This window comes from Monodelphis domestica, chromosome 7, assembly GCF_027887165.1.
Source record: "Monodelphis domestica isolate mMonDom1 chromosome 7, mMonDom1.pri, whole genome shotgun sequence".
Classification (NCBI taxonomy): Eukaryota; Metazoa; Chordata; class Mammalia; order Didelphimorphia; family Didelphidae; genus Monodelphis; species Monodelphis domestica.
In genome coordinates this window covers 191875780-191903774 of record NC_077233.1, presented here as the reverse complement: position 1 = coordinate 191903774, position 27995 = coordinate 191875780, and the positions used below count along the sequence as shown (strand labels likewise).

The 27995-nt window shown below is 36.2% G+C and overlaps 1 protein-coding gene across 5 annotated transcripts in view; it reads left to right on the top strand.

Moving 5' to 3' along the window:
- The window catches only part of VLDLR (very low density lipoprotein receptor), a 74006-nt gene that overhangs the window by 30014 nt on the left and 15997 nt on the right, over positions 1-27995 (top strand). For 4 of the 5 annotated variants that reach the window (XM_056806215.1, XM_056806217.1, XM_007498594.3 and 1 more), the window contains 5 exons: positions 17405-17524; positions 21633-21755; positions 24235-24357; positions 27284-27655; positions 27785-27907. In XM_056806215.1, coding sequence (XP_056662193.1) covers positions 17405-17524; positions 21633-21755; positions 24235-24357; positions 27284-27655; positions 27785-27907 — 861 coding nt within the window. The remainder of the gene's footprint in view (positions 1-17404; positions 17525-21632; positions 21756-24234; positions 24358-27283; positions 27656-27784; positions 27908-27995) is intronic. The other variant, XM_056806216.1, reaches the window with a different exon arrangement.

Here is a 27995-nt window from a genome sequence, read left to right as displayed (position 1 = left end):
TTTAAACCTGTACAGACCTTGGCTTTCTGTTGAGTAGTAAAAGAAAAACTGATTATTTTTATTTAAGATACTTCTACCAAATAGAATTGTTACGGGGATAAAAAAAAAGTAAATATATTAAGATATCTTGCAAGTCTTAAAGTACTGCTCTAGTTATTATTTGGACAGTTGTCTTTTTTCTTTTTTTCTACATGAGTCTTGCTGCCTAATAACAATTCTCAGTACAAGCAACACTAACCCATTATAAACTGCTAGAGCAGAGGTTTTTAACTTTTCTGTGTGTTTTGGGCCTTATTAGCAGTCTGGTGAGGTCTATGGACCATTTCTCAGAATATATATATATATATATATATATATATATATATATATTACTGTGACCTGGTAAGGAAAAAAAAACAAACTAGAATGTGAGTGCTTAAGTAATTGAAACAACTAAGCAAATATAACTATTATGTTGTATGGAAAGGGCATATATCTTTAACTTCTTTGCCCCAAGGTGGGCAAAGGAAAGGTAATAACCTCAAGATCATAGTTGTTACAATAGTGACAAGCTCATGATGCTAAATATATAAAGCTGGTTTCTGTGTACAATAATAAATATATTAAAACTTAGGAATTTTTAAATAAAGTTTTCTGTGAGGCTCTTAGCTTAACTACAATTAAATTTTATTTGCTTTATTAGAGATGTTACAGTTTCTATTTAGTGGCTACAAAGAAATAGTGGTATGTCATCATCCTGTCTCCTTCCTACCTGGAGAGAGCTCTAGAGTTAACAATGCTACATTTTAAAAAATGTATCAAACTATGGAATTCATTTAGTCAAAAGCAACTAAAGGGGGCAGCTAGGTAGCTCAGTGGATTTCAAGCCAGGCCTAGAGAGGGAGGTCCTAGGTTCAAATCTGACCTCAGACACTTCCCAGCTGTGTGACCCTGGTCAGGTCACTTAATCCCTATTGCCTAGCCCCAATACACAGTATTGATTCCAAGATGGAAGGTAAGGGTTTAAAAAAAAAGGAACTAAAAACCTATGAAGGGGAACACAGTTCCCTAAGGGGTATATGCTATGGATTCTTCCTGCAGTCTTAGTCTAGATGCCAATTTTACAACCACTAAAATAATCATCTTCTTGAGGGAGAGGTAAGAAGAAAAGAACAGGCAATGAAGACTTACTGAAAAGAAAGGTGAGGGTGAGAGGGGGAGCCCAACATGTTACATTCTAAGAAAATTATCTTTTAAACATATCTGGGAAAAATAACAATAGGTGTGCCTTAGATACCTCCTTTCTCCTCAACAACAAAAATCATCAAACTTTAGAGTAATCTGCCATTACCTTCTACAGATGAGGAATTGAGACATAGGAATAAATGACTTGCCCAGGGCCACACAGCTAATATGCTTCATAGGAAATCAGTTGTCATGAGTCCTGAAAGTAAATGGCCAGTACCTAAGTATTTGTTTCACTGCTCCTATAATAAAAGGAATCCTGTAGATTTATTCTCAAAATTCAGCTTGTAAAAGTTGAATCTTGATGAATCATGAGGATACACCTGTTCTTTCCTCAGAGAGGTAGGAACATGGTCACAAAATGCCACAAACTCTGTAAAAAACTTGATCTTTGATCATAGGACTAAATAGGCTTTAGAAGGGTGAGGGGTAGGGGGAATACACTGAAATACTAATATAGTTTTTTGAAATATTTATGTAACCTGGATGACAAAAGGTTGCTAGACTACTTTCCTAGGACAAATTATCTTACAAACCAGTAAAGGCTAACTTGGTCATTATAAATTTGACCCTCTGTAGTCAGAGCTGGGCAGCACTGAAGTTGGGAAGCATGATTTGGGGCAGAAGGGAGAATCAAGATGCAGAGAGAAGAGTAAATTGTTTTTCCCCCCTTTAAAGAAGTGAGGCCTTGTTTGATCATTTAAAGTTTTGTAGACTGGCACTTGGAAAGGAGTGTTCCAGGCAGTTAGTAGATGACTTTAAATGTCAAGTTACAACTTCTAGTTGTCTTAAATTTACAGCAGGAGTGAAAATGTCCAAGTTATTTACCGAGGCAGTAGCTCTAATACCCACGGACTTTTGAAGTAGCATAAAAAAAGAAGTTGTTGTAGTTGCCCACTGGCAGCTTTAAGGGCATTAACCTAATGGACTAAAAGCTAGGGTGCCTAATTTGTGATTATTTTCTCTCTGTTACAAACATTGTTTTCATGCTCCTGACTTTTTAGATTACCCCCTTTGAGATGCTTTCTTTCTTCTAAACTCTTATTGTTGCACTAGTAATACAAAAATTAAACCTCAGTGCTGAAGTGTAAAGAACACTGGCTTTGGAGTTTAGAATGCTTCCTCTACCAGCCTGGGTAAATCATTTCATTCCTCTGGATCACATAGGTAAGATAAGGAAGTTGGACTTGGTAGCCTCTAAAGATCTCTTATTTCTCTAAATAAATGATCCTTTTAGCCTTATTAATCATTCATTGAGAATAAAATAGAAAATATAGAAGTTATGGGAAGCTGGGCTCTTAATCTCCTAATAAGGCTTAAATCTATGAATGAGTTCAAGAAGTCTATGAACTTATCTTTTTACTATTTTGATAACTGTATTTCAGTATAATCAGTTTCCTTTGATATTAAGGTTTAAAAATGCTTATTTGCAAAAAGAACCATGATACAAAAAAAGTTAAGAATCCCTAATGTCTATAAAATAGATCACTTTTGAGGACATTTAGTTTTCATTCTCCTGATTACCATTTTGGTAATCCATTCCACAGATGGATATCTGCAAAATGCTGTGTGATTAAGAAGTTTAGGGATTTACACTCTTCAAATGCTAAAATATTGTTCTGAGAACCTGTTCCTGTCCCTAAAGTTTCTTCCTAGTTGGGAAAGGTGATATAGGAGTGGAAAGGAGATGGAAACCACTAATGGCTCCAATACTCAGCAAGTTTTTAGGAGATGGAACTGGGGATGGGTCTAAATAGGTCAATGGAATTCAAGTGGATTCTAGAGGAAAAAAAGAAAATTCCCCCAAATCACCAAAACCTCTACACTCATTACCAACATCCTACATCAATCATGCCCTTATTCCACAATGGCCTAGACCTTACAGAAGACACCAAGCAAGCTCTGATTGTTTCTCTCTTCACACAACTGCCAAAGATTTTAATGGGTATAATCTGACCATGCTACTCCCTTGCTCAAATTTCCAATTATTCCCCATTATCTATTGGAAGAAATATAAACCCTTTATATAAGGTCTTCCATGATTTGACACCAACCAACTCTTTGGGCTTTTATTAATAATGACCCACACATAGAGTGTGCAATGCATGCAAAAGGCTCTCCTTAAATGACTGTGATGTAGGTTTTTTTTAAATTCCTCATTTTAAGAATGAGCACTTTAAGGCTCTGATTAAGTGACATCAAACCCTCAGGGGTCACAGGGGTTATAGGCAAGATTTAAACTCGTGTACTCTGCTCCCAATTTATACTATCACGTGTTGCCCTTCATTATTCTAGTTTCTAGCCAAACTGAGCTATTAAGTGTTTCCTATTCTTGTTCTTCCTTCACCCCTGGGCATTCACAAAAACCTTTCCCCCATACCTATAAAGATATTTCTTCCATATTTCTGACTACCAAAAACTTGTCAAGCCCCCATTTAGATGGATCTCCTATCCCCATTCCTTTTTTGATCTCCCTGGTTTCTAATAGCAATCTTAAAAATCTAAAATTTTCTTTATCAAAGTTTAATTCTGACTTTGCATACCAAACTTATGCTCCTCCATGCTTCTCCCCCTTAGAGTATAAACTCCTTGAAAACAAGGACTATTACTTTTCATCCCCAGTTCATTTCATCAGACTTTTGTTGTTGTTAGGTATTTAATCTTTTTGTATGGAAAATGTTAATCTTCCACTTGTTAGACACCCTGCTAGGCACCGAGGATATGAAGAGAAATTACAATCCCTGCCCACCAGGCCCTTACAGTCTATGAGGAGGGGTATGAGGTAATTTTAGGAATGGGATGGGAGCGGGCACTATCACCAGTGGGATAAGGAAGGCTTCATGCAGAAAGTTGTACTCAATATAAGCTTTGCAAGAAATGAGGGAATCCAAAAGGCAGATGTGAGAAGTTAGTTTATGGCCAATGCAAAAGTTCAGAAAAGGAAGATGAGGGTCTTGTGCCCTCAAGAAAGCTAGTCTTTCTGGAGCAGACTACATGAAGGAGAAATGTTATAACAAAACTAGAAATGGAGGGTGGGGCCAGGTTGTGAATGATTTTAAAGGCTAAGTACAGGTTGTGGTTTTATGTGAGTATTCTCTTACCACAGTGACCAATATGGAAGTATGTTTTGCATGATAATACATGTATAAGCCAGATCAAATTGCTTACCATCTTGGAGAGGGGGGGTACAGAAGGGAGGGAGCCAATGTGGCTCTGATCATTTCAGAAAACTTATGTTGAAAATTATTACATGTGATTAGGAAAATAAAATATCTTCGAAATTTAAAAATGCTAGCTGTAAAAGGAAGCCACTAGGGCTGGAGTAGGGAAATGATGTGGCCTCTACACTTGAAGAAAATCTCTGGACAGCTAAGTGGAAAATGGATTGGAGTAGGGAAAAGACAAAATTCCTTACATGGTATATAAAAGACATGGAGTTGGAAATGCTCATGATTTGAGTGGACAGTCTACTTCATTTTAGTGAAGAGCTCATGTAGAGAAGTGTAGCAGTAGATTTGATTGGAAAAGTAGATTAGAGATAGATTTTTAGAGGCTTCAGTACAAGAATAGGAGTTAAGCCATTCTCCTGAGGAGGAAATCTAGCATAACTGGTTTAAAGTGCTTTGGTTTTTTAAGTATTTTATACACATGATTTCATTTGATCTTCATGCTTAAAGTTAATAGTACAATTATCCCTGTTTCTAAGATAAGGAAACGATGTCTCATAGATGCTCTATGATTTTCCCAAGGCTTCCAAATTAGAGTGAAAATAGGACACACTTGACTCTTCTGGTTCCTAGATTCATGCTCTTTTGTATACTGTATTCTCTACCTACTCTCCAAGCTAGTCTGTTGTAGGACTTTAAAGTTGTTTTAAGTACTCAAGTACTCAACTGCCTCAGACTACCAAATCACTTCATTTAAGAACCTTAGCAAATGTATTTTAAAATGCAGGACAATTGTGGCAGCTAAAGTGACTTAGTGTATAAAGAGCCAGGCCTGGAGTCAGGAGGACCTGGGTTCAAATTTGACCTCAAACACTTCTTAACTGTGTAGGCAAGCCATTTAACCCCAATTGCCTAGCACTTGCCACATTTCTGGCTAGAATGGATACTTGGAATGAAGACAGAAGGTTAGGGTTTTAAAAAATAAAATGAAGGGCATCAAGATGGTTTACCTACTAGAATGCTAGTTATATTCAAAGTCCATTGTGCTTCTAACATACAAAACATTTGTATTGGATGGAGTAGAATAGGTGGATACAAAGCTGATATGGAGTTTGCCATTTATGGATTTATGTCAGCTTAAGATCTGGTAACAGAGTATAATGTATTTTTGTTTGGACCTGTATTTTGGGAGAGGTAAGTCTTTCTAGAAATGTAGACTGATAACTGTTCTGCAAAACCACCATAGCATTTTCTGGGGCAGAAAGAAGTTAGGTAAATTTCCCAAGATCGAATAGCCAATATGTGTCAGGTATGTCTCAAACTCAGGTCTTCCTAACTGAAGTAAAACCCATTATTCCTATCTAAGTACTCCCTACAACGACTTTCAAATACTCTCCATCCTACTGATATTAACATTTTCAGACTAGCTTTCCCTTGCAATTAGTCTGAAGTACAATCTTTAAAAATTGTTCTTATTAATTCATTGTCAGATGGGTATCTAGATCTTACCATAATAAAAAAAGAGAGAAGATCCACATTCTGTCTCTTAGGTCATCGTGTCCCCAATCATAGTTCAATAGAAAACATATCTCATAGAAGTATCTAAACTTATCAATATTTGAAAACAAATACTATCCTTTAATATAAGCATGTAAGTGGCCAGTGTAAGGGCATCCACTTTATCTTCCAGCCATGGTGGCAGAGCTTTGATCTCTCCTATTTCTTATGATTCAGTACACAAAAGGCTCACTAATCCTGCTTGTGTGCCCAGAACAGTTATAACTATCTGCATTCTAAAATCACACACCAAGACCTCATTAGCATAGTCATCTGATAGCTGACTCAAATAATCTCTGATAATGGCTAAAGTAGTACTAAATAAAGGACTTAATAGATTTATACTATCGAGGTACACTGACAAAATATCTAACAATCAATTGGATTTGAGGGGCAGCTAGGTAGCTCTGTGGATAAAGAACCAGGCCTGGAAACAGGAGATCCTGGGTTCAAATGTAACCTCAGACAGTTCCTAGCTGCATGACCCTAAACAAGTTCCTTAATCCTAGTTGCCTAGCCTTACCATTCTTCTGCCTTAGAATTGATTCTTGGTATCAATTCTAAGACAGAATGTAAGGTTATTTTTTTTTAATTAGCCACTCAAGGGAAAGGAAGAACTATGCAGGATATACTTTTAAGTTTAATAGGCATTAACATTTTTTCCATCACTTAAGTCTAGACAGTTGGTGGCAAATAAACAGACAAACAAAAAACCCCAAGCCCTGATTTTGTAGCATTTGCTTATTTCCCAGGCATAAATGATTACACTGAAAATTTAACAATCCGTTAGAACTGACTCCAGCACCCTCTAACCCATGGGCAGTATACATAAGGATGGTTCTATTTGTAAGGAGTTTCTTTTAAGTAGGTTAACTATCTTCCACCCCTCCCCCATCTTTATATTAATTCAGTTAAGAGACAAGCTGTACCTTGCCTTTTTAGCTTAGCAAATATCACCTTTTTAACTAGTGGTTTCTGAATTTAATGAGGCTTTACTGTATTCAAATGGTCCTTTCACAAGCAAAAGAAGGAAATGGCAGCACCTAGAAGGCAGTATGAGGTGTCCTAAAATTCATCAGGTCAGCAGTTCAGACTTTAGGAGGAAAACCAGCAGCTCTGAGAGGCCACCAACTTCTGCCTGACCCCTCAAAAAGATATCCAGTATTTATTTTGGTAAATAGTGACATGGAAGTGAACTAGGAGTTTTCCAGGGACAGAGAGAAAGATTAGACTTTAATCAAGGATACCTAAATGAGAAAGGTCAACTTTCTTGACAGGCTGTTCTATGCCTTCCTCCATTAACTGGCCAGTATGAAAATGACCCTTGTACAATCTTTTTCTCTCCAAAACACCTGACTTAGAGCTAGAATATAAAGTAGTTTTTAACAGTCTTGGCATTTGTCCCTTAACCTTGCCCCTTCCCTCAAATATAATCCCCTCCTCCTTTACTAAAAACTATTTTGCTCCTCTGGCATGCTAGTGCAGGCATTAGGAATCCTAATCTACATTTTAGTCTGTGTAGAAAGATTGGAGTTAAAGAAAGCAGTGGGAATGAACAAGACTAAAAATAAATGCCCTTGGCTGTCTTGGAAGTGCCAAAATAAATTGAGTGTTTCCAGTAGAGAATTGTAGTAGGCTCAAGCAATGAGGAGATGAGAAAAGTTGATACTTGGCACTGGTGTTCCATCAGGCCAGCCTTTTCTTTAATAAGGAGTTTATACTTTATACCTAAACTTAGTTATTGCTGAACTCCCACAATTTAGGACACTGGAATCACCTAGTTTCAATATGTAGAACAATGTATTTTTATCATAGATAATTGTATATTAATTTACAGGTGCATGATATGTGATATGGTATATAAATATTAATTACATAAATATATTATAAACAGTATATATCAAGGTATAAATATTTAAGCATTTTTAAGTCCAACAAACCTCATAGTACTTTTAAGATATAAACTTCAATATCTGATAGAGTAAATTTATACCTTTTTAAATAATGACAAAGCCTCAATTTTTGTGACTGTATTTTCTCACCCCAAAGCTTAAGTGGTTTGATAAGAAGCTGGCCCAGAATAGAATTTCTCAGCTATGAATATATACTTGATTTTAAAATAGTACCATGGTAGTCTCTATCATTTTATTGAATTAGCCCATAGACTATAAGTTAAACTATTCTATATCTCACTATGGATGTCCCCTTGTGAAGGAACCTAAGACAAATTAGACCCATTGAGAAAAAGCAGCCATAAAAGACATGCTTGTGAGTTTGCCTAGGTTCATGGCAAAGCCGGATCTCAATATAGCAGCTCAAAAGTATTGTGGAGGCTGAAATTCAGATAACGAGAACTCCTGAAAACTTACCTCATGGCACCCTTGAGTTGTTCATTATTTTGATGACCAAAGAAGCTTTTGTAATGTCATGACCAAATGATCCAGACACTGCCCCAAGTTATTGTCAATATTTCTCAATAGCTTAGGTTTGTAGAAGTGCTATAGAAATATTTTTGGTAAAGTCTTTTCATAAACAATATTCTGTGGGGAAAGTCATGACCCTTACATGATGTAATGCTTAATACTCTTCATTCTATAAAAATCTTTCTCTTTGTCATAATAAATGGAAGACCTAGCTATAATCATTGTGCTGTGTGTTTTGCCCTCTTGGTTATCTCTCCCGGTCATTTGGGTGCTTGCTTTCTCTTTTTATCTTTTTCTTTCTTTCACTTGCAAGGAGCTGGCCTCCTGTAAAGCTGACTTTGTCTCTCTCCCCTCACCCCTTCCTCTCTATTTCTCCACCCTCCCCTCAGCTGTGATGGTGGGTTTAACCCCAGCTCCTAGCCCTCACATTCATTCCTTCATCTCCTATCATCCCCTAGTAACTAAGATTTTGATGAGATTAGAGACTTGGGATGCTCCCGTCTTCTATAAACTACTTGATTCACCTTTTCTAAACCTTTGCTGATTTCAACTTCAATGATATACTATTTTTTCCCTTCCTCCCAGTACTTAGATCATGGATTTATTTTACCAAGCAGCCCTTTCAACACTTAAAGACACAGTCCTATTCAACATTGCCCACAGCAACATAGTTTTCCTTGAAGCCAGTGACCCAACATGGGATGTGAGTCTAAGCATTGAGTTACAGTGCTTCAATTCACCTGAGATCTATAGGATAGGGGACAGAACAGCTGTCTGATACTAAACAACTAGGAAGAATGCAGGGTAAGTATATATGATATATATCTATAGGCTGTGTACACATACACACACACACACAGAGGATTTTCACAAGAAGGAAGTGGCAATGCCTGGGTGTTATCTTGGGGGTGGTTCCTCATCCATTTAGCCTTCTTTTTTAAGAGGAAAATCTCTAAATTGAGTATGTGAAGGTAGAGGGTTGAGAGAGAGAGTCTTTGTATGTATTATACATATAGAGAATAAAAATCTATTCTACCTTTGTTAGATAAGAATATGGTAATAGAGACAACCTAACGATGTTTATCAAGTGAAAAGGAATCATGCATAGGAACTTTGAGGCTACCACCTAGTGTTTTAGGGGCTTTTGGTTTAATTTTTCTTATGCCTTTTTTCCCTTTTTTAAAAAAATCATTACTGTTTTTTTAAAAATAGGCAAAGTAATGTTCAAAGTAAGCTTGACTTAAATTTGTGGCTTTTTTTTAATAGTACATAGTGCTTTGACATGTAAAATGAGTCTATTATAAAAGTATTTCCAGCAGTTCTGAATTAGTAAAACTTGGAATGAAACTTTAATTGAAGATATTTACTGACAGTTTACTAACAAGTAAAAAAGCATCATCACCACATGCATTTTGATAGCACTTTAAGGTTTGTTAAGCACTTTACAAATTCATATTTTATCCTCGCAGCAGCCTAGGAGATAGGTGCTGCTATTAGCTTCATTTTCCATCTAAGGAAACAAAGGCTGAGAATTTAATCAACTTGTCCAATACAGCTAACCTACTGAAGCCTGTCTGAAACCAGAGTTGAACTCTAGTCTTCCTGGCTCCAGGTCCAGCTTTCTATCTGCCATGCCTCTTAGCTTTCTCTCACTTATTCCAACAGCCTGGCAACTTCCTATGTAATATATTCTGTGAAGGAAGACATTCCTGGGTAAGCAGCTTTTAGCTATAAAACTCCTACTGTTTGATAAAATGCCTGAAATGATCCAATGGAGGTGAGTGTTAGTAGCTGAGACTATAAAAGCATGATGCAGCCAAGGCAGTTTAGCATTTGGGTTCCAACTTTGCTCAGCATACTCCTATTCTAGCTGGGTGTAACAGAATATACAGAAACAGAAGGCATGTATTCCCAGACCAAAAAAAAAAAAAACAAGTTCTAAAGCAAACGTACAAAAGTGCCATATTTTCTGACTGTACCCTAAGTCTTTAAATTGATTGGCCTCTCATCCTCTCAACTTAACCCAGTGAATTTCCTGATAATTCATCTGGTATTGGAATATTATTACATTTTGCTGAAATGTAAAAGATGATTAAGTGGAATATTCTATAACTTTAATAAAGCAAGCCTCAGCTGTGGCTGGCAAGATGTAATCTAGATAAGGAGCTCTTAACTTTTTTTGTGTCTGAACCTCTTTGACAGCTGGATAAAATATCATCGAGTCTTTCTTAGAATATTTTTTTTAATTAAAGGATTGCTAGTTTTCAATTAGAGGTTAGTGAAAATAAAGATGAATTTTATTCTTTCTAAGTTCATAGACCTTCTGAAATCTATCCACGGACCTCCAAGTTAAGAATCCATGATACAGACTACCCTGCTGCACTGACTAGAGTGGTTCAAGCCTAGGCTGAAAATTATATACAAAAGCTTCAATGTTTAGATTCTCCATTTCCATAGCAATTTACTTATGCAGGCTGAAAATAGTTTGCTATAAGCTAATATAATGATGCTTAGGAAGAAAAACAAAAGGACAACTCTTAATTTCTGAAGCAGGGTTGTCCTGACCTGTTGACCCACTCTTTAAAAAAAATTAATTTCAGGTGAATGATCACAGATTAAGGCAATGATCATTAAATAGGTAGCCTCTTGGAAAACTGATATTCCACCACTAATTTTATGAAGTGCCAAACCTAAATTAAAGCCTAAATTCATAGAAATCAGGTCAGAAGATGATTGTATAGCTATTGAAATAGCAAGAGCAATCTAATTCATTCCAAAATCAATCTATTAGTGTTTCTAGGATCCCTGAGATACTCAAAATAGTCACAATTTAAAATTTTCTTTTTTTTTCTTTTCCATCTATCTTAAAATAAGAACTTGGATCCAAGGAAAACGAGCAAAATAAGGGCTAAACAATAGGGGTTAAATGACTTGCCCAGGGTCATACAGCTAAGGACCTAGGACCTCCCATCATTAGGCCTTGCTCTCTCTATCCACTGAGCCACCTAGCTGCCCCCTGGGACTACTTGTTTTAAAGACCACAAGCTTAGAAAGAACCTTTGATCTAGCCTGGCACTTCTTAACTTGGGTTACGTGAACTTAAAACATTTTAAATGTATTTCAATATTGCCTTCATAATCGTATGTAATTTATGCCTTCAAAAACATTATTCTGAGGTGGAGTCCATAGCCTTCACCAGACTGCCAGAAGGGTCCATGACATACAAAAAGTTAAGAACCCTTGCTCTATTCTAATCTTATTTCTCAAATAAAGGATCTGAGGACAAATTTTTATCAAAACTTGGATTTTCAGGCTCGCTTGCAGTGTTTTTCCCCTCCTTTATGGGCAAATATATTAGAAGTTAAAAGCTTTCAAAAGCAAATCATTGTAGAAATGGAGCTTCATTATTGCTACAGAAATTTTCTTTATCTCCAAAATACATTTTTTTAATCTGTAACAAGAAATTGAATTTGCACATCAGTATACAAGTTCACAATTGAAAAACAGTGAAGTGTGGGTCAGTGAAGTAGTGATAGGAATGATGGAAAAAGAGGGTCGCAACTCTGTCACGTATTACGAAAGGGGAAATGGCACAGCCATCACCAGCCGGAGCAATTTGAAGCATCTTCCATAGCATTCTGTGATACTTAGAGTATTCAACACATTATCTTGTAGAATAGAGATTTCTCTGTATGCCTTATCCTTCTAGCTAAAATAAACCCCTTGAAGTCAAAGCTTGAGACTCATTACTTTTTCTCCTCTAGAGTACTTAGCACAGAGATTCAACCTGATGGGTATTCACCTGCTTATTTGGATGAGAAAACTCTTACAGTCTGACAGGGAACAGAATAAGCATTAAAAGGAGAATATATGATAACAACCAAAAAAAAAGGAAAATACTAAACCAAAAGGCAACCAAAACCATAAGTAATTAAAGGAAGCAATATAGTTCTAGAAACGACATAATAAACCATATGTCCTTCTTACTTAGGAAAGGGGACTACAATTAAATAAGATTAATATTTATAGTGTTTCCAAGTATAGTTGCCATTAGTTAGTTTTGTTAAACTGTACTGTATTATAAGGGAGAGTCTTGGAGAAGAATTTATAACAGAAATGACAACTCACTAAAAAATTCCATTAAACAATTTTAGATTAATTTTTTATCAATGAACTTGTCCTGGAAGCAAAAACTCTTGCCTATTTCAGATGTATTAAACTTGTAAATACCAACTTCTCTAATGGAAAAATTCTCTTATTTGTTGGGAAGAATACATAGCTTTTACTATGAGCATCCCAGTTGATTGTTTATTGCTGTATCAATGTAAGTAACAGTGTGTGCCTGTCACTGTTCTATCTGTTCTCACAAATGTACCCCAGCTGCTGAACAGTTACAGATTAGACATTGTTGGGAAAAAGCTCTGGAATCCTTCCCTCACATCTTTCATCTTCCTTTACCTTGCCAACAAAAGTACCTGAAAGTTTGAGAGTCAAAACAACTTGATTTGTAGAGGACGTTTACCAAGGAAGACAGGACGTGTACCCCCTAAGACAGGCTACACACACAAACACACACACACACACACACACACACACACACACACACACACACACACGCACACGCACACGCACACACACGAGATATCAAACCACAGCTGTAAAACTTCTAAGCCTGAATGAAATTAAAATATAACAGAGAAATGTTTAATAAAACAAATATGGAATACAACATAGCTAAATTAAATATGTAGTGTACTCTAAGTCCCTACATCATGCAAAGATCTCTTTCTATTTGTGTTTGACACCTCTGATTATAGACTATGTTAAGTATTGGTCCTGATATCTAGATGGGCTTTACTAGGCTCTAAATATTTCACAAAAACTAGACTAGCAAGTAAATAAACTATGCTCTATAGCCTTAGTATTTATAAAGAACTGTAGAAAGTGAGCAACTCCTTTCCAGATGTTACATATTAAAGCAAAATTAACTTTGATATACTGTGCTTATGACCTCACTATAAGATCTAGAGAAATTTTTTAAAGCATTTGATATTATAAAACAGAGGATGAAATTAGAAGACCTGAGCTAGTCCTACCACTTATCTATGATATTCTGAGCAAGTACCCTCAAATCTAGCTCAGTTCCCTTATCTATAAAATGTTACAATCTACACTGTAAGCTCCCAGAAGGCAGGGCCTGGCTTTTACCTTTCTTTATATCTCCATTGCTTAGTTTAGTTGCTGGCACATACCAGGTGCTTAGTAAATGTTAATTGACTATAAAATAGGGATACATGTACTTATTCCCCTTATCTGGATGCTGTGCAGAATATTGATTAACCTCAAAGCAGAGGTTCTCAACTTGGGATCTAAAAATTCTTTTTAAATATTTTAATAACCATATCTTCATTTATTTCCTCTGTAATTCCATGTATTTTTTATTTAAAAACTTGTGCTCAGAATGAGTTATATAGACTTCTATAGATTGCCATATATGTGTCATGGCACACAAGAAAGGTTAAGAATCCCTACCCTAGAGCATTGTACAAATAAGTTATTAGCATTTGCTTAAATTTAAGCTACTTCAGATTATAGGTAAGGTTCTGATCTTTATCTACAAGTTACTTGGGAATAGCGAGGCCAAAGGAAAAATAATTCCTGTCCTTTAAGAATTTGCAACACATAACTAAATAACCTCTTTGCTGACCACCAATCTTGCATCTCCAACTGCCTTTCAGACATCTCAATCTGGATCTCCAGAAGACATCTTAAATTAACTTATCCAAAATTGAAATTATGTCTTTCCCTCTAAACCCTTACTTCTTCCTACATTCTCTATTATTATAGGGGACAACACCTTGTCTTCCTTGTCCCTCAGGCTTTAAATCTAGGAATTATCCTTCATTTTTGTCTCTGATCCTCCATATCTAATTTATTATGATGGCCTGCCATTTTCATCATTTCAACATCTCTTGTATATGCCTCTTTCTCTTCTCTGACACTGCCACCACTCTAGTACTGATCTTCACATCTGGGCTATTAAAAGCCCACTGGTGCATCTGGCTATTTCATATCTCTCCTTCCTCTAATTCATCCTCCATTCAGCCACTAAAGTGATTTTCCTCAAGTGCAGATTTGATCATGACATTCCTCTAATCAATAAACTCTAGTGTCTAGCCTCCAAGATAAAATACAAAATGCTCTCTGTTTGACATTCATAGCCCTTTGTAATTAGTCCCCTCTTACCTTTTCAGTCTTCTTAAATCTTATTCTCCACAATGTACTCTGTGATCCAGTGTTGCTGGACTTCCTGGCTGTTCAACTAGCAAGACACTCCATCTCTCAGCACTGGGAATTTTTTCTGGCTGCTTCTTATACCTAGAATGTGGTCTCTTCTCAACTCTGCCTGACTTCTGTGGATTCCTTTGTCTCAATTAAAATCCCATTTACAGGAAACCTTTCCCATCTCTTAATTCTAGTGTCATCCCTCTGTTACTTCCTATTTATCCTGTATATAACTTGCTTTGTATACATTAGTTTGCATGTTGTCTTCCCTATTAGATTGTAAGCTACTTGTGGGTAGGTATTGTCGTTTCCCATTTTATCTATCTCTAGCACCTGGCCCAAAACTGGCACTTAATAAGTATTTATTGACTGAGATAAATAGAAGGTAATTTGAGATTGGAGAAAACCAAAGTGTACTAGAACTAATTCTAATAGACTCCAGGGAGTCAACTGTTCAATTTTCAGTGTGAGCATTTACCTCAGAAATAGGTAAATGCTACAAATCACAGGGCTTGATTTACTGGATTTTTTTTTTTTTAAGACCAGGCTTAAGTGATAAAGAACATGTTAATAATGCAGATTAAACTTAAGTGTCATGCATTCAGGGTTGGTTCCCACCCCACCCCTGATCCTCCAAATAAATGGTTGTTAAACATTTACCAGCATACCATCAGAGAGAACAGTAACAACCAGGGAAGAAAAGAAGTAGAAAAGATGGAGGTGGCACCTGGGGTAAACCTTGAAGGAAGTTAAGAATTCTAGGTGGCAAAAGTGAAGAGAAAGTTACAAGTACAGGGGAATACATGTACAAAAGTAAAAGAATTTATGAAATGCAAATTGGACTATAGAATCCATAAGAGGGAATTATATGAAATATTCATAGAGAGGTATTGGAACCCAAATTGCATAGATTTTAAATGTCATACTTTTGAACTTGCATTTTATCCTAAGGATAGTTTAAGTCTACTGAAATTTCTTGAGCAAGGTAATACCATAATCAGATTAGCAGGTAATATCATGATCAGACTAGCAGTTGTGGAAGGTATATGGAAGGAAAAGGGAGACTAAGAATTGGGGAAATAAATCAGATGGCTATTATAGACACCCAGACAAGAGGTCATGAAGTTTGATCAAACTAAGGTGGTAGTTCATATATGATCATGGGAGTTGAGAAAAGGATTCAGGTACAAGGGATGTTATGGAGCTAGAAATGAGAATGTGCAAATTTATAGAATAAGGCAGAGGGAGAGACCTGATGATATGTATCTAATGGAACTAGAAAGATGTTGCTATCCTCATAAGAAAAAGGATAGTTCAGAGGAAGATCTAAAAGGGTGCTCATTTTCCAAACTAGTAATTGAGAAATGGCTCTTGATAGGCCAACTCTAAGTACTAGAAGGTGGGCTGCTATGAAATAAGTCTGAGGGTATCATAACCCCACTTCCCTAAGAACCTAGGATGGCATGCATCTCTAGCTTCAAGATAGAAAGCCCTCTTTTCTTATCTTATTTTTTGTTTTTTTTTTTTGTAAAGATATTTTATTTTACCAATGGTGTGTAATAATTTTCCACACAAGTTTTCTGAAGTTGTAAGATCCAGATTGTCTCCCTCCTTCTTTTCCCTTCCCCACCCCAGATATAATAAGTAACTTGATATGGATTATACATGTATTGTGATACAAAACATTTTCATATTGTTAATCTTTTTAAGAGAATACTTGTGTAAAACCAAAACCCACAAATAAAAACACAGATAAACTTAAATCATGAAAAAGTGTATGCTCTGATCTGCATTCTGACTCCAACAGTTCTTTCTCTGGAGGTGGAAAGCATTCTTTTTCATAAGTCCTTCAGAATTCTCCTGGATCATTGTATTGCTAAAAGTTGCTAATCAGTGTTGCTGTTACTATGTACTTTGTTTATTTAACTTTGCATCAGTTCTTATAGGTATTTCCAGCTCTTTCTGAAATCATCCTGTTCATAATTTCTTATAGCACAATAGTATCCCATCACCATCATATACAACAATTTGTTCTGCCATTTCCCAATTGATGAGCATCCCCTCAATTTCCAACTCTTTGCCACCACAAAAAGGGCTGCCATAAATATTTTTGTACAAGTAGGTTCTTCCCTGCCTCCCCCTCCCCCATTTTTTATCTCTTTGGAATACAGACCCAGTAGTGGCATTACTGGATCAGAGGATATGCACAGTTTGGGCAAGGTTCCAAATTGCCTACCAGAATGGTTGGATCAGTGGACATCTCCACCAACTATGCATTAGTCTCCTAATTTTATCACATCCTTTCCAGCATTTATCACTTTCCTTTATTGTCATATTGACCAGTCTGATAGGTTTGAGGTAGTACCTCCAAATTGTTTTAATTTGCATCTCTCTGATCAAGAATGATTTAGGACATTTTTTTCATATGATTATTGATAGCTTTGATTTGTTCATCTGAAAACCATCCATATCCTTTGACTATTTGTCAATTAGGGAATGATTTGTATTCTTATAAATTTGACTTAGTTTTCTATATATTTGAGAAATGAGACTTTTATCAGAGAAATTTGTTATAAAAATGTTTTCCCAATTTGTTGTTTCCCTTCTATTCTTGTTACTTTGATTTTGGTTTTATACAAAACCCTTTAAATTTAATAGTAAAAATTATTCATTTTACATTTTTTAATGTGCTATACTTATCTTATTTTAAAAAAAACATTGATTTAACTAAGGTCTTTCTAACTTTAGGAACAAGAACAAAATGTGAATCATCTCAATTCCAGTGCAGTAATGGCCGTTGTATTACTTTGTTGTGGAAGTGTGATGGTGATGAAGACTGTAGTGATGGCAGTGATGAGAGCTCCTGTGGTAAGTAGCCTTAGAGAATCTACTGAATGTTTTCCCCCTTGTCAAACCTGACTTATGTTTCTATAAAATCACTAAAGCCATTAGACCAGAATCTTTTGGGACTTGCTTTGAGCTTACAACACATATTAAATTTTTTTAATTCATAGAATTACTAATGGCAGATAGATAAGCAAGTCTTCCTAATGTTGTCTTAAAATCAGTTGGAACTAGTATACCTTCCTTGAGTAAGAAGGTGAAAGATAAAAGTATACATTTTTGATAAAAATGATGGGCATGACTTAGACAAATGAAGAGTTTGATATACATTTGTCCTTTCTCAATACATTAACCCTATAGTTTATAAATGTCTACTATAGGAAATATGTTCAGAGAAATACTCTAGTCTGGACTTGGCTTGTATTTGCTCTCAGCTCCTACTACTGTAGAAAATCAATGTAACCAAAGGACTCTGAGTAGTCTAAAGAGGCTTAGTTGGCTTAGAAGCCAACTAGTTGACCTCACTCATTTTACAAATGAGGAAGCTGAGGCCTATAGAAGTTAAATGACTTGCTCAAAGTCCTGAAAATGTCATCAAAGACAGAATTTTAACCCAGATACTCTATTTCAAGGCCAGTGCTCTTTCCATCATACCATTCTATCTCTGAAAAAGCTATAGTTTTATTAGACTATCAGGCTTCTATCGGTCCCTAGACTCTAACCCAGAAAGTGTTGGTGGTGGTAGTTTTTAAGTGCTAACTTTAACAACCATTTCCTGTGACCATAATCTCCCTTGGTAGCAAATTTAATTCCTTGTGAAGCCAGGTTTTGTAGCCATTTCCTTTGTGAGATGGAAGAGCCTACAGAATTCCTACCTTTCTTTTGACTACTATATAAATGTAGTTATAATTACTGGATTCCAAATAATAGTTGGAGGAAGCTAATGAATTAGAAGTACATAGAATGGAATGAGAAATAAGCAATTCTTCACATTTCAACATATACTCATCACCTATGTCCAGTATGCCTTTGCTGGGAAAGAGGAAGATTAGGTATGGTTAGGTATATTACTCCTATAATAACCATTGTTCTTATTTGTCTTATTCTTTTATTATAATTCTCATAGGATAAACTTGAGAAACTTGTTTCTCAGTATGACTCAGTATGACAGTATGGCTTAAATGAATTATTAGACTTCAGTTCAGTGGGTTAGTTCTATAGCAGGCCATTATCAGGAAGAAAAAACACCATTCCTGTGAGTAAAAGTCACTAGTTTACTTTTTTTCACTATTATGAACATACAGCCATTAATGATCTCAATTCAAACTTAAGCTGAAAAATTGAAGTCCCTTTGTTCATCTACATAGAATGCATATACAACAGTTTATTGAGGAGTTCAGTTTTATATAATGTAAGCCCTTTCTTTTACACATACTTGTAGGTAGAAGGTGACAAATGTCACTAGTGTTCAAAGAACTTATCTAATATGTGTCTCCTCTCTCTAAAGCAATAACAAAAGTCTAAGTTTGGTCAAGATCCAAAATAAGTCTTATTGCTTTGGAGGATCTGTAAGGGTTTCCTCAGATCAGAATATGAGAAGGGAGAGGTAGAACATAAACCTTGAGAGTAAGGCTTTTAGGTAGAATAGAAAATGACTGAATGGTAAAACTTCAATATTTATGACCCTACCTATCCTCTTACTCTAAAGCTTGAGTGGCAAAATAAGAACCAGAATTAGAATAGAATTTCTAGACCAGAATATAGGTTTGACTTTAAAAGCAAATTGCCTTAGTACTGTCACCCACAAACTCTACAAGATAATTGGTCTAAATATCAACATCGATACCCCTTAGTCACTCAGAGCTTTTGATGATATCAGAGACTTGGCTATTTTTATTCTAAATAACTTTATTTGCCATTTTAAAACTTTTAAACCAGACTAAAAAGATCTCACCATCTAAATCCTATCATTCATGGATCAACTTAATTCCTACCTTGTGTACCTAGGCCATAGTATTCCTAAGCTCTTCATTTAGTATTTCTAAATGGAAATACCAAGTCGTATATAATTGTCCTTTATCCCAGTAAAATTACACTACTCAAAGTTGAGCTCCTTCTCTAAGTCTAATCTTAGCTCTGATGGAATTAAGTTAGTAGAGGGCTATTAAGAGTCTGCTTTATACTGCAGTGGTATAGGCTGATATGTACCCTTAGATCAGTGATGGTGAATCTTTAAGAGATGGAGTGCCAGACCCTACCTCTACCCCAAATTGAGTGCTGTGCCTACCCCCCAAGACCACATGCCATACCCCTCCCCTACACTGAGTGCCAGTTGTGCCAAGCTTCCTTTACCACACACAGGGGAGGGAGAATGCACTCCCATTGGGCTGTTGGGTAGAGGGGAAGGTGAAGTGAGGAATGTCCTCAGGAGTGTGTAGCGAGGGGGAGGGGAATGGTCCAAGAACTCTGCTCCCTTCCAGCTCTGCCACCTGTGAACCACCCACCTTACACCCATGTGTTCCCAATGGCTGCTGGGCAGAGGGGTGGATGATGTGAAAATAATATTGTCAGGCATGGTGGAGAGGGGAAGGGGAGCTGCTCCACCTGAGTCCCTCTGCCTTTCTAGTAAGGAACTCAGGGGTGGGAGGCAGAAGGGAATGAGAGAGATGGGAGGGTGGTGTGCCCAGAGAGAGCTCTGCATGCCATCTTTGCCGCCCATGACATAGGTTTGTCATCACTGCCATAGATGGTTACAAAGTACTAAGTAGTACTGAGAAGTGAAGGACCACTTAGCAAGTAAAGGATAAGTTTAATGAGAATACTATCTCTAGCTATATTTAGGAAGATATAGAAGTAAAGGTGGGAGAAGGAATAATAGAAGAGAAGGGCCTGACAGGGAACAACCACAAGTACCATTATCTCTTTTCCTTGGCTCCACTGAAGGGTGTTAAAAGCTAGAAAAACCCCTTAGTGATAACTGTCTTTGTCTAGCTTCTGGAGCCAGAGATTTTTAGAACTATTTGGATAAAGCTATGATAATAAAATAGAATTAGAATTGTGACAATGTGGGTATAAACAAAATAATCCTGAAGTAAAAGTCAGCATGATATAAAAAATAGAGGGGTGGCTTGGCATCAAGAAGACCCAGGTTGAAGTTCTATCCAATCATACATTCTTTGTGACTATAAGCATAGCCTTTCAGTTCCTTCTCTAAGCAATTTTCAAAAAATTAGAAGATGAGATGAATTTGCTAGTCTGTATTGGAGGTAATATCTACCACTAAATGGACTGAAATGATAGGTGAAGCAATAAGAAAATACAGGTCCAAAACAACCAAGTTATTAAAGTTAAAACACATTTCCATCCTTTTAAGCATCTTTCAATCTACAGAAGAAAATTGATCACAATCATTCTCTTAGGCTTGGTTGTTTTAGAGAAATGTACTTTGCGTGTTTGGGGAGTTTCAGTCAAAATAATGGGAGTTTTCCTCCTTTTTTGGTCAAACTATTATTTGTAGCAAGCTGGCTAGGATCTTTGGGTTTCAATTTTTTAATTCCTAGTTTATTATTTCCCATAAGGAAATGTGGAAGTAACTTTTAACCTTGACTACATTGCCTCATCTGCTATGGCTACCCATTCATCTTGAAGATTTCATCTGCTCTGTAGATTTCCCTTTTTAATAAATTCAACTTAACATAAAATTTACTATAGTTTATCTTAAGATAAATGGCAGCCAACTAAGAATTTTTTAGCCAAAAAAGCCCTTCTAATTCCCTAGCTTATAGGAGAATCTCTCACACTGCTGGAGTCTTACTTAGGATATTTTCTCTCCTTTTCTATTGTTCTGGTGAGGCTCAGTTTCCAATATCATGTGGCAATTTTCCACAAAGCCACATTGTTCGGAATAGCACCTGCTATACCCAAAGATAAGAGCCCTCCTTGGATATTGGCACTAATCAGTTTTGAACAACATGACAACAGTTAGAGATTTATTTGGCTGACTCAGAAACCTTAGCACTAAGGAAACTAAACTTTAATTCTCCAGAGAGGCTGCTTATACTCTACCAAACAATTGGTCTATTGGATAAGTTCAAGTCTAATCCTGCAACTGCATATAAATTTTTATTTTTAGTGAAGAAGACATGTGCTGAATCTGACTTTGTATGCAATAATGGCCAGTGTGTACCGAACAGATGGCAGTGTGATGGGGACCCAGACTGTGAAGATGGATCTGATGAAAGGCCAGAACAATGTAGTAAGTGCTGCTACTTTGTTGGCTAACTTGCCAAGGTGACAGTGTTCTTATGAGCACTATTTGGAACTTATAAATGAAGATTTAAGGGGACACATTATAGGTATCATCAAATATTTTAAGGGCAGTCACATAAGAGGGAAAAGTTTGTTCCACTTGCTCAAAGAAAGTAGAACTAGAAATAATGCAGAGATTTTTAAATGAATATAAGAAAAATATTCCTTGAAAATCCTTGCCATTCCAAAAAATATAATGGAATGGGTTCCATCTTGTTGAAAACTTCCAAGCAAAGGCTCGATGACCCTATTGAAAATGTGAAGGGAATTTTGATCAGATATGGGTTAAATTTGATGGCCTCTGAAGTTTCTTCCAACACTAGAAGACTGAATCCCATCGTGTGGTGTAGTTTCAACTCATGGACTGTCGACTAGGAAAAAATATTTTTTCTTTCTTTCTTTCTTTTTTTTTTTTTTGCTATGGGAAAGTTAACTATTGCTTGTAAGATTCAATGTTTGGTATTCATCCTTTTTGCCTCTCTTTTACAAATTCCAGCCCCCATTTACAACATCTTTAAGGATCTTCATTATCCAGGAAGCAGTTATTGACATAAGTCATTGATTAATCTCAATACAAGTAATTTGCCGATTTTCCCCACTTCAATTTGTGAGCCTCTGGCTAAACTAAAGTTCTCTTGGGTAACTAGATGTAGTGTTGAGCATTCCTATTGCTGCCTCAAGTCCATTGAACCTACTGAGAACTCATTGACTAGGTGCATAAATTGCCTGCATGTTCTTGATCATGATTACTCTGAATAAAAGGTACTTAATCCGGAAAGCTTTTAATATTTCAAATCCCACAGTGACAAAATGAGGTAGTAGGAATTCCTTAGGAAAATATACAAAAGAAATCGAGGACACATTTTCCTTGTCTTTATAAATATCCAGATGAGGAAACAAATGACCTACAAAACAACTTGCAAATAAGTGAAAACTAAAATAGTATAGCTAAAGGTAAACTTGCAACTATTATATATTTTCTTAAGTAATAAGAACAACTTGAGGTTTGATATTTCACTTACTTTAATGAAAAGGTTTGAGTAAAATGATATTTAAATTATTTGTCATGGACAGAGAAAAACAAGGAAATAAAAGCAACTTGTTTAAGCAAATCTTACTGATATTCTTTATCACCTACAAAATACAGCAGTTAGCTTATTGTGAATTGTAAATTTTAAATCTCTGGTCTTCCAATCTTCCCATTTGCTATGTTTAGGAACCAAACTCAATTGAGCAAAACCCATTCATTTGAATTGCAATGCATAATCTATAAATGATTTTAGAAGACACAATCCCATTCATTGTTTCAGAAAGTATTTTTCACATAATACCCTAATAATTGAAATTTGACTAAGTGCTGTTGGGAACTTAAAAATGAGTCTCCTTTTTCCCTCTCCCAAACCCTATGGAAGGAAAATACTGCTAAGGGGAAAATTAGGGATAAATAGGTGGATAGAGAGACAGACTCAGAGATGGGAGGTCCTGGGTTCAAATCTGGACTCACATGTTTCCTGTGTAACCATGGGGCAAGTCACTTAACCCCTATTGCCTAACCTTTATTGCTCTTCTGCCATATAACCAATATGTAGTATTGATTCTAAGAGGAAAGGTAAGAGTTTAAAAAAATAAGTAAAAGGAAAATCAACATTCTCTATGTGGAAAGGTAGAGGAAATTGGAATTAATCTGAAAATCTTTTCCTAGAGAAATTTTGGGGGCAAGTGGAGGAGCAAAGGAGGTCCTAAAGGTATAAGAAATGGATATAACAAAGGGCATTGATATAAGATACAACATGATATATTTTGCTAGATCATAACTTCTACTTGCCTTAGTTTCTTCAGTCTATAAAATGGGGATAATAGCATCACATATCCCTTAACAATGTGAAGATTAAATGAAATGAAATTTGTGAAGCACTGTTTAAACCTTAAAGTGCTATAAAATGCTAACAATTGTTATCATCATTGATTTTATAACTATATAAAAGTATTTTATTGCTCTGATCTTTTTAGGTAAAGAATGAGGGGAAATGACTTGCCAAGGTGATATAAAAGGAGGTACAGCTGGATTAGGATCCAATTCTTGACCCCAAATTCAGCAGTTTCTGCTAAATCAGCTACAAGCCACCAGACATAAAACCAGTAAAGTTAATAAGCCTCAAAGCTAATATGAGATCTTGGTCACCTTGAAATTACTTCAAGGGTTTGAAATGAGCATTATGAGCTTGTTTCTCCAAAGTTTTGTGGTCCTAAGGAGTAGCTTTAGAAATAGATACTAACATCCCAAATTGAACAGTTCATGAGTATGCTCTTCTGATCACTGAATCATGAACATCACCAGTACGAAGCAACTCAGAGTAATCTTCCTGAGCATCTTGTATCACTTATCACAGTTCTGAGGTTCCTTTGAGACTATGTGTCCTCAACAGATATGAGAACCTGCCGAATAAATGAGATCAGCTGTGGTGTTCGATCGACTCAGTGTATCCCAGTGTCCTGGAAGTGTGATGGGGAAAACGACTGTGACAGTGGAGAAGATGAAGAAAACTGTGGTAAGAAGATACAAGTATTGAATCCATTGAATGGCTTATCCCAAGGATTCTTTGCTGAAGGGACAAGAAGCTGTAACTTAAACAGCTTGACTCACTTCAGTGACTAGCTCTTGGCTCTTGATATAAGAGTAAAAACTCAAATTTTCTGATTATTTTAACAGTCCCTTTCTTAAAAGCTCTTCATTTTTTATTTTAAAAAGTCACCAGGTCTATCAACTAATACATCCCTAATTCTCCTAGCATCCAGAGGAGAAGAGGGTAAAGAAATAGATCTGAGATAGACCACTACAATTTGGAAGTGAAAATTGCCTGACCTACCATATTGCTTTAACACCTGAGCATTCCTACATATTTTACTACATATTTTCAGAGGCAGAACCCAAAACTCAAGTCAAACCAAAATTGGGGGTTGGGGAACCAAAATTTCTTTCCTATTCAAAATATGAAAATTTCTACTTCTCTGAACATCTGAACTATTACAATTAAAATTTTTCAACTTGGCCTTAGTTTCTCCTTTTCTAGGAGAATCTCAGTCTCTGACTTCTACTCTCTCCCTCTCTTACTTGCCTGGCACAGAGTAAGGTGGTAAACCTGTTTTCTTGATGGCAGGTGACCAAAGCAAACTAACTTTGATGGTGTCTTCTCTTCTAGGCCCCTGGCCACCACCTCTTCAGGTTCTCTTTCCCTGAGGCTTTCCAATGAGCTCTCATTCATTTGCCTGGTTTCTCTTCCTCTTTCACCCTTCTGCCTCTGAAAATATGTAGTGAAATGCTATATGTTAAAGGTGAGGCTCTGAGGGAAACGCTAGGTTGAATAAACATTACCTTAGTCAACTCTGATTCCCCTTTTAAAGAGGATTCTAAGCCCTTCTGTTATACAACAAATCTGAGGTCTTTTGATTCCGGCTACAGGTAAACAAATTCTAGGCATTAATAACAAGAATATCAGTCTTTTTAAACAGTACATAATCAGACTTCTGAGGTTAAAGCAACTGCACCTAGTCCAATGAGTTTCTTCTCCAGTTCGTCCCTGGAGTCAAGTTTAATGTTTCATTCTGAATTCATGTTGGAAAGCCACATAGCTGCCAGATGTTTCCTTCTGTGAAAAAATGGTTTTGCTTCCCAAGAGAGCAATGGTTTGCACCCTAATTCTTATAATTATATAAAGTTGTAACCTTGCATTTTTATCTGGCTAAAGTTTCTGCCAAATGAACTGGTCTTATAATGAGGATTAACATGTTCTTTTTTTAGTCCTAGGATTATAATCCAGTCCTGGATTTTGGATTTAATGTTGGCTTTTTAGAATTCAAAAGGTTTATATGTTAGTACTTGCTTCCTGGTCTAATAATAAGATTTAAAGATTTGGAAGGGAGTGTGTTTATCCACTCTATGCTTTCTCTTCCATTAGATAAGAGATTGGCCAAATAATTCACCTTTGTATAACATTTTAGTTTTCAGAATTTTTTTACTCTCAATATCCCCATGTTGCAGTAGTATAAGGATTCTTATTTAAAAGAAGATAGCACAGATATGGAGGTCAAGTTGACTTTCCTCTATGCATAGATAATAAACATCGGTGCTAAAACTCTAACTCATTTTCTCACTCTTAAATCCAGTGCTCTTTTATACCAAGCTGCCCTAAATTTAAGTTCATAGGTTGGAGCTGGAAGGGAACACAGAGGCCATCTAGCCTAACCCACTCATTTTATAGGAAACTGAGGCCCAGTGAAGTGACTTTCCCCTGAATCACAAAAGCTTGAATGTCATGTCTACCATTTATTACCCTACTTTTATCCAGCTCTAAAAGATATGCCACAATGCTGATAAATTTAGTTTTAATTTTATCTTTTCAATTAAGCTTTTATTTTCTTTCTCTTCCCCAAATAAAAAAGAAAGAAAATCTTCATCATAAATATACAGTCAAAGAAAATGTCTGCACTGACCATGTCTAAAAATATGTCTTATTTTTTAAAGGTAGCCAGTCTCCTAGAATTGCTGTTTATTAAAATTCTTAAAGCTTTCAACATTGTTTTATTCATAATGTATAAATTTTTCTCCTCACTTTGCTTTGCATTGTTCAATCAGGCCTTCTCAGGTTTCTCCAAAAACTTCCATTTTGTCATTTTTTATAACACTACAATATTCCATTATTTTCATATTCTATGATTTCTTCTTACGTTCCCTAATTGAGGGGTACTCCCTTAGTCTCAAATTCTTTGTTTTGGTGACAAATTACTATAAATATTTCTATAAATTCTTCTACTTCTTTTATTTTGGGGGGATATAGACTTATAATATTATCAAAGGGTCAAAGCTTATGCCAGTTCTAAATTGCTTTCCAGAATAGCTAGACCAATACACGCTTCCACCAACAGTGAATCAGTGTGCTTGTTCTGTTACCACTCTCCAAACAACTGTCATTTTCTTTTTTGTCTGCCAATCTAAAAGGTGTGAGAAATTTATTTTAGAGACACTTTTCTAATAACATGGAACCAATAGACATTCATGATTATATAAGGGGTTGACTATGAAGAGAAGACCTAGTCCCAGAGGCATATCTGTGCATACTTTTCTTGTTAAACCTCAAATTCTATCAACTTAATGCTTTCCTGATTTTGGAAGAAAGTGGCAGCTCATAATAATACATGGGTTTATTCTGAAGAGAACAAATCTATGCCCTTCCATCTTTCTTCAGTTCTTTTCTCATTTTATCCATATTCCTAGAAGCTTTCCTACTATTTATCCCTATTGATTAGTACTATAGAAACTTGACTGTAAAATATCAGTTATGGCAACAAAAATAAGTATAAATTATAGTTTTTGAATTCTGGTATGACTGTAGATTTTAACATTTATAATTTAGCTTGGGAGGGGTTAATAAAATTATTTAAATGTTGATGGAATTCCTCCATCCATTTTTCTCTTAGGCAATGTAACTTGTAGTCCAGAAGAATTCACTTGTTCCAGTGGTCGTTGCATCTCTAAAAACTTTGTCTGCAATGGTCAGGATGATTGTAGTGATGGCAGTGATGAATTGGACTGTGCTCCTCCCACATGTGGTACCCATGAGTTCCAGTGCAGCACTTCTTCCTGTATCCCCATCAGCTGGGTATGTGATGATGATGCTGACTGCTCTGACCAGTCTGATGAGTCCCTTGAGCAGTGTGGACGCCAACCTGTGCCTCATGAAAAGTGCCCAGCCAGTGAGATCCAGTGTGGTTCAGGGGAGTGTATCCATATGAAGTGGCGCTGTGATGGGGATCCTGACTGCAAGGATGGAAGTGATGAGATAAACTGTCGTAAGTAGTTTCTTTGTTTTCTTGGTATTCAACATATCCACCTTAAAGCCAGAATTGATGAGGCTCACTCCACTAGCCAACCTAATGGGATAGCTTGTCATCTAGACACATTTCTTCCCTTTCCTCCAGCTTCTCGGACATGTCGGCCAGACCAGTTTGAATGTGAAGATGGCAATTGTATTCATGGTAGCAGACAGTGCAATGGGGTCAGAGATTGTATAGATGGCACAGATGAAATCAATTGCAAAAATGGTAAGCATTCTTTCTCCCTGCTGGGTAAAATGGGTGTGGGCCCTTTTTTGTTGTTGTTTTAAACCCTAACCTTCTTTCTTAGAATCAA